Raw genomic sequence first — 8,068 nt, 5'->3', positions numbered from 1 at the left:
TTTGCGACATATAATAGTGTTTTATTATAAAAGACTGCAAAAATATCTCAATAAGAAGAATTCTGATAACTGGTTTATAATAAGAGATCCCCCGCAACAACAACAAAAAAAGAAACATAGGGAAGAAAAATAATGTCTCAATCCTCCTCTTCAGACTCGGACTCAGCGCTCTGGAGCCACTCCACAAAAGGCTTAATATTCTTCCAAACCGGCGAGCTTTTCTCAACTCCAGTCACACCCTTATTGTACCATTCCAACACAAACTCTTCCTCAATGATGTCTTGGTCGTACAGTGCTTTTAGAACCAGAGCAACCTCTTTCACTGCTTCTTCGTTTCCATTCTTTCCACAGAATGTTCCGATTGAGTTGAGCAGATGCATCTGTGATCCATCCTCTTGTGTTGTTGCTGCTGCAGCCGCTAAGTAATTCTTCTTCTTAGTCACTTCTTTAGCGAATCCTTTTCCCACGCCGTCAAAGAGGGCATTGAAGAGTGCGTCCATGACATCCTGTGGAGGCTCAGAGAGAGATGAGATGAAACTTTTGAGCTCGCTAATCGGTGAGCCTTTCTTCAGATACTCTTTCATCTCCTGCACGAGATTCTTCTCCTCTTGTGGAGGATTCTCAGCATTCACAACATCCCCGTTAGATTTGCTTATGGGGGCCTTTTTCTCTATTGCTTCCCTTGGACAGAGTATCACCATCTCCGCAGTTACAGCACTCAACTGTTCTTTCATTCTTTTCTCAGCAGCTTCTCTGGAAGTATCGGTTTGCCACTGGACACCATCATCATCGTCGTTTTCATCCTCATCCACATCCAGCACATTCTCTTCATGCTTGGGGCTAATATCCTCATCAGAAGAATGGCTCTTGGACGTCTTAGAAGAAGCATCCTTGCCGTTAGCAAGTGCTTTCTTCTTAGCTTCCTTCTTCAGTCTCTTCTGCTCCTCATCAGCTGCTTCCCCTTCCTTAAGCCTATCCTTCTCAGCTTTCCTCATCGCTTTCTTGTCCTTACCTCCCTTCTTCTGCTCCGGCGGGTTCTTGAGAATGAAATTAGTCAGCTTGTCCCTCATGTCAACCTCAGAGATAAACCCGCAAGCAGCACACTTGAGATTCACCATCTGAGCCTTGGTGATAATAATCTCAGTCTCCGGGTTCTTACATCCGTAGCACTGGACATACTTCTTGATAAAATTCTCCAGAAGACCAGAAAGCTTGGAAGTATTGTGTGCCCCATTCACAAGAGAAGTCCCAGTCTTCTCGTCAAACTTAGACTGGGCACCAAGCTCACAGCCAAAGTACTTGGTGGTGTAAGAAGCAGGTCGGGCCAAAGCCTTGGCAATCTCAACATTGTTGATAATGTTGGTCTTGATACCATTACCTTTGCCTTCAGTCTTGGTAACCATCTTAGGCATCTTGTACCTGTAGAAGGCATCGTTAGCGTTGGAAGCACCAATGTTCTGTAGCGCCATGATGTTGTTCTTTTTGGTTGTGTAGTGGTCAGAAAGGAGGAGGAGTCTCGGGTTTGAAGATGCGAGAAACAAGAGTGATGGAAGAACTAGTAGTAGTTCTTAGTTCTGGATGTAGGACAGTGTTTTCCAAGCAACCAGATGGACAACAAAAGGGTGATATCTTGTCAGACATAAAATAAAGCTTCAAAAAAAATTTCGATTCTTTGAGTTCCCCTCCCCACACACACACACCACAACTTGCAGCAGCAGACTCTGAAAACAAAACAAAACAATGAACCAAACGAATTAGAGAGTAATGAACCAACAACAACAAAATCTCATTAAACGTTACAAAGCTAAAACCTAATCAATCTATAAAAAAAAATCTATGAATCGTAAATCGAAACCTAGAATTGAATTATCCCAACAGACTTGCGGAAAATCAAATTTAGCTCAAACTCAAATCGGGGTAATGAAGATTTCAACGCTAAACATAAATCAAAACGAAACCCCTTCTCTAACCAAACAAATCATAACAAGATTGAAATAACAACAACAACAACAACAACAACAAATCTCGAAGCATGAAAGCAAAAAGACCTAAATACGACTTGAGAAATTATAAAAGAAAAAGGTGGAAGGGATCGATCAGGGGAGAAATAGATTTACCTCTTAGAAACGAAGAATCAAAACAGAGAGATTGAGAGACAAACGGAATTGGAGATTTTTCTGAAGAGAGGCGTTTGGTTTAAATAGACGAGAGAAATTAGGTTAACTTATGATTTCTTTTTTTTTTTCTTTTTTCCTTTTCCTTTTTGTATTTTCCTTTTTACTTTTTTACTATTTTTCCGTTTCAAAAAAGTGTATTTGTTATTTCCCTTCTCCGCAAGTAAATTTAATTATATGGGAAAACAAAGTCCAATTCATCTTTCATCTTAGAATGATTGTGAAACGTGCCGTGTTCATATTTATTAATAAACGTTATCAAATCATCTTAAAAACACAAATAAAATCCCTTACTTCTTTAAATTAAATCACTACTTCTGTAAATCATCTTTGATTTTTTTTTTATAACTAATACTACTTTAAATTTTGACTAGCAAAAGTATATAGTAAAAAGAAAAGAAAAAAATCATATCATAACATTTACTATTTAATTCAATTTTTTTAGATTAGTTTTAGTCAATTAAAAGTAAATAGATGAGAATAAAGTAATGAGTGAATAAGTTACAGATTATTTATAGATAATTTCTTTTTAAATGATGTAAAAATAAAATTAAAAATGATTTTTTTATGAGTATATTATTATTATCTCATATAAAAATGCTACAATTGCATTGCATGTATTAAGATTATTATTTATATCTTCTTGTGCATACATCTCAATATATTAAATCAATAGATTAGAAATCAAATCACATTTATTTTCAAGACATGTGTCACTATTATTTAGTCTATAATTAGTATAATAAGTTTGTCTCCAAAAAAAAAAAAGATGTGATTTATTTGTCTGAGCTTGTTTGAGTTAGAATGTATTAGTGGGTTACTCATAACCAAACCAATATAAATTAAACAATCTAAATCAAATGTCTAAACCGATTTTAGTAAACCAAAATAAACATTTTAAACTATTAATACCTTGCAATCAAAATTTCCACCAAAAGCACGCCAGGGTCCACATTTTCTGTCAAAAATGATAATACTAAGAGCAAATCCAGTGGTCGTTCCTCAACCAATTTTTCATAAAAAAAAATATATATATATTTAAAAAGTAAGAGAGAGAATGTAGGAGGGTATTCAAATTGCTTATTTGAGAACCGATTCTTTACCTATATGTACATGTGTCTCTTTAGTAGTAGTCAAATTTTAATAAAAAATTAAAATGTTGTCATATAATTAAAATATGTATATTTTTTTTCTGAGTAACGATTGTCCAGTTGCACCGTTGGATTTGCTCTAATAGATTAGTATATATAATAAAAAAATAAAATTATTTTTAAAATAATGAAGATAAAAAAATACAACATTTGTCTAGGATTATTTCTTTAAGTTGTTGTAAAAATATTTATCATTAAAAAGAAGAGAATTGCAACAAAATTAAATAATAAGTATTATGCAAATAATATGCAAAGCTTATGAAAATATTTTGCAAAAAGAGTATAGTTATTCAATTATTTTACATTAAAATACAATTCAATTGGAAAGAAAGTAAAACTCATGAAAACTATATAAATATAAAAGAAAAGTGTATAATTTGAAGTTTTTGATCCATATACTATTCAAAGAAGAAAATTATAAACATTGAGGGAAACTGTCTTCTTAAACAGAGACTCATAATCTTTTCCATACTAATTACTAAACATCAATACAGTGTATTTAATACAATGAGTACACTCAGCAGGAAAAGAGAAACCAGACATGAATAAAACGAATTGCCTAGAAGAACATGCATGTACGATGACGATGATCACTCATTAATTGATGCATGGTGCATTGGCAATAGATAGAATAAGCGTTTAATTAACAGACCTTTTCACCCATGTTGTTGTATAGATCCGCCTTTCCCGAAGGAACTCCTTTCCAAAACCCACTAGGCGTATCCATGCTCTTTCGTTTGGGATTAATTATACTCTTCTTTCGTTTGGTCTTAAAACAAAGAGGTTCATGCATCACCTCCAATTCAGGTGGATCGTGAGCGTAGATGTCGTCAAGCTGAAGCACTTATTTGACCATTCGGTGGAACTTCCTTCTTCATTTCGAGGTATTCCATGCACCAATTCCGCAGGTTCCATTTTCAAATAGAAAAGTATGCTTGCTTAGTTGTTGTTGTTAATTAGCTTTGTGGGGTGTGTGTGTGTGGGGGGGGGGGGGGGGGGGGGGGGGGTTTAAATAGGACGATGGTCGCTCGAGTTTGTGAAATCGAAAAAGTAAAATATGTTGTTAATTACAAGTTTTGTAATGTTCCATACGACATCCGATTTTGCTTTTATTATTCTTCTCTAACAAGTACTCCTTCTTCGGGTATAAAATGTGTAACACTAAGTCATCAATATTACTAAGCGCATTACTTACTAATTAAGCTTCTACGTGTATATGATAACTAGTCTCATGCTATAAATAAGAATACTTCAATGCTTTTTTATTTATTTATAATTTAATGTTAAATTATATTAAAAAGAAAAATAAACGTTTTACAAAGTTTATGTAGAAAACTTTAAAACATTTTGAAATAAAAACATTCAGTAGTATCTAGCTGCAAATCAAACTTGAATGGATGTGCTTTGACCTCCTTGAATTGTGCTTAGACGATTGCGAACATACTTGTCGATTTGGTTAATCAGGAGCTCTGTCGTCAAAAGGTGTTCACCGTGTCTTCTTCCATTCATTTCTCTCCAAAGTGTGTAAATGGTAGTTTGAAAAGCATATCCCAGGATGAATCGTAACGTTTTGTCAAGAGCATTACCCACAAGAAGAGAGAGAACTTCTAACCAGCGAGAAGAGTTTTTTCACTAACCCTTCTCACACCAACTGAGAAAAAGGACATTGAAAGAAAATGTGATCTCTCGTCTCTAGCGGGTGATTGCAGAAGATACAACTTGCATTAGCCTGAACATACCATTGATGCATTTTTTCCTCTGTTGCAACTCTGTTCTTGAAAATCAACCAGATAAGAAAGTCATACTTTGGAGTGGCTTGTGAGAAACTTCAATGCTTTTACCCCAAATAATAAATAGAAGTAAAAAAAAAGTTATGTTGAAATTTGCTTTTATTAGGACGGTATTGCTCGAGTTTATAAATCAGAAAGTAAAAGAAATTATATGTTGCTAATTACAAGTTTTGTAAAGTTCCATACGACATCTGATTTTGCATTTTATCTTCTCTAGCAAACTCCATCTTTGGTCAAAAAGGTGAAAATCTAAGTCATCAAGATTACTAGGCCCATTAAGTTTCAACTCTAAGTGCAACTTTATTTCTCACTCCTCTTCCGATTGCTGGGCCTCGCAGATTAGAGTTGTGCATGAAAGATGGAGTGTGTATCATCCATTTTCACTGTTATCTAAAACATAAAATCTAATTTGCTTCGAGGATATATAACACTGTAACAATATTTTTTTACAAGTTTACAACTATTGTTACTATTATCATATACATATATATATTCAAAATAATATTATAATTGGATGTGCTCACAACTCTTATATATTAATAGAGAAGCACTCTCACAAAAAAAACTGAGGTGTCGCACTCACAGAACTTATGTACATTTTTAATAAATGCTCTCACTTCTCATTAAGTCATTATTATTTACATAAAGATGTCATTAAAATATATGAGACTATGTTTTTTTCTTTTAGTTATTAAAAATGAAACATTTAATCAACTAATAAAATCCAAAAATGTATTTAATTATCACTTCCATAACCTATTTAATTATTTAAAGTAAACTGCATTTCACAAAAAACATATAAACCATTTGTTTATTTTTTTGAATGCTAAAGATTCTCCTATTTTAAAAAAGTCTGATGTCTATTCAATTATATTTAGAAAAACTAAATGAATAAATTATCACAATAATTATAAAATTAAATTACATACCACAAACAATTTAAACTTATTCATCTATTTAACTTTTTGAAATGCAAAACTTATTCTCCAGTTTAGAAAAATCCTATAACTATTCAAGTATATTTAAAATTAATTATTACAATATAATCTTAAAAATAAATAACATTTCACAAACAATCTTATAACTATTCACCAATTTAAATTATTGAAAAACAAAACTTTTTTCTCCTATTTAAAAATTCCAACGGCTTTTTAAATATATGTGACTCAGCAATCTTAACATGGTATCCATGTTATTGATTTTTTTGAAAACCCTAGACAATCATGTTTCCCTATAAGTTTTCACAGAACTACACTTTTTGATTATTTACAACTTTTTATACAATTTTCTCATTACATTTTTACACTTAGGATTAGTTTAAATTAAATAAATTAGTCTAAAAATATTTCTTTATCTATTAAATGGCATAGTGATGTAGATAACCATGTGAACCATAAAAGAAGTGAATTTGATTTTAGAACACAAAAATACATCAAAAGTTTCTCCACTACGTTGAAATTTTATTTGACGTTTCAATATTTCACGAGTGAAACATATTTTTACACAAAATAAACGCAAACTTGAATTAAAAAAAAAATTACTTACAGATTTTGTTTATACAAACAAATCTTAAATCTCAAATAATAATATTATTCATAATATTTATTTAAATCAATTTATCCCGCACTATGTGCGGGTTGGTACCTAGTTAATCTTTACATGTAAAGTATTATTCAAATTTCAATAGATTATGAACTTATAATTTACTAAACCAAAAAAAAATCAAGTTATAGATGATAACATTTAGGCTATTTTCAAGACATGTATTATATATCCTCAAGGTTTTAGTAATAGTGACATATAAGTTCATATATCATAACATTTACTATTTAGTTCAATTTTTTAGATTAGTTTTATTCAATTAAAAGTAAATAGATGAGAATTAAGTAACGATTAAATAAATTCTACAGATTTTTTATAGATAATTTCTTTTTAAATGATGTAAAAAAATGATTTGTTATGAGTATTATTATTATTATATCATAAAAAAATGCCACAATTACATTGCATGTATTAAGATTATTATTTATATCTTGTTGTGCATAATCTCAATATATTAAATCAATAGATAATAATAGTATGTACTAAACAAGTAAACAGAAATCAAATAACATTTATTTTCAAGACATGTGTCACTATTATTAGTATTAGTTTGTCCCCCAAAAAAAAAAAAGTGTGATTTACGCTTGGCTATTATTATAAAGAAGGCACGAACAGATTCAATAAGACTCTTAACTATTATTTGTTGAGTTTACAAATTATTAATATTATTAACTAAAAATTATAGAAAAAAAAAATCTTAAAACATCAATTTTTGAGGAACAGAAAAACTAATATTTGTTATCTTATAGTAGTAAAAATTAATAAGTAATTTATCCTTCCAGTTTCCTAATTCATGAATCATGAATCATGATGTTGCTTATCATTTGTTTTCCGTATGATCACAATGGTCCAAGTACTGTTGGATTTTAAACGAAACTCTCTCAACTCATACGTCCCTCCCGTTTGTACTACCCGAAGAATGTGTACTTATATGTGAAAATGGATAAACTCATAAAAGTTTATGGATCAACTCAAACCAATCCAATTCATGGAACTAATGGGTGAAAATTTGAGATTTTAATGGATTTATGATTTAAAATGGGGTTATAGGTTTAATGAACTTGATTGAAATGGTTTGAGTTAGAATGTATTAGTGGGTTACTCATAAGCAAACCAATAGAAATTAAACAATCTATATCAAATGTGTAAACCAAATATAAGCAAATCAATTGTCCAAACCGATTTTAGTAAACCAAAGTAAATATGATTTAATTATTAAAACCATGCAATCAAATTTCCCACCAAAAACATGGTTCCATATATTTTTCCGCCATAAATAATATACACTAAAAGATTAAATTATATATATAATAAGAAAATAAAATTACTTTTAAATAAATGAAGATAAATA

At 31.0% G+C, this 8,068-nt stretch overlaps 1 protein-coding gene across 1 annotated transcript; it reads right to left on the bottom strand.

The window, feature by feature from the left end:
* On the bottom strand, nucleotides 1-2,390 carry LOC104774214 (putative eukaryotic translation initiation factor 5-2). Its single transcript, XM_087459753.1, has 2 exons — nucleotides 2,118-2,390; nucleotides 1-1,721 (listed from the first exon to the last, which is right to left on the bottom strand). Exon 2 carries the CDS (start codon nucleotides 1,467-1,469, stop codon nucleotides 138-140), a length of 1,332 nt encoding a protein of 443 aa, XP_087315879.1. The 5' UTR covers nucleotides 1,470-1,721; nucleotides 2,118-2,390; the 3' UTR covers nucleotides 1-137.
* Nucleotides 2,391-8,068: the final 5,678 nt, after the last annotated feature.

This window comes from Camelina sativa, chromosome 7 (genome assembly GCF_030686135.1).
Source record: "Camelina sativa cultivar CO46 ecotype springtype chromosome 7, ASM3068613v1".
In the NCBI taxonomy this organism is placed as follows: Eukaryota; Viridiplantae; Streptophyta; class Magnoliopsida; order Brassicales; family Brassicaceae; genus Camelina; species Camelina sativa.
Note: the sequence above shows the minus strand (reverse complement) of the source record. Positions and strands in the feature narration are given on the sequence as shown.

Excerpts from the sequence above, each read along its gene's own strand:
- LOC104774214 (XM_087459753.1), bottom strand. The coding sequence starts at position 1,469 with ATGGCGCTACAGAACATTGGTGCTTCCAACGCTAACGATGCCTTCTAC.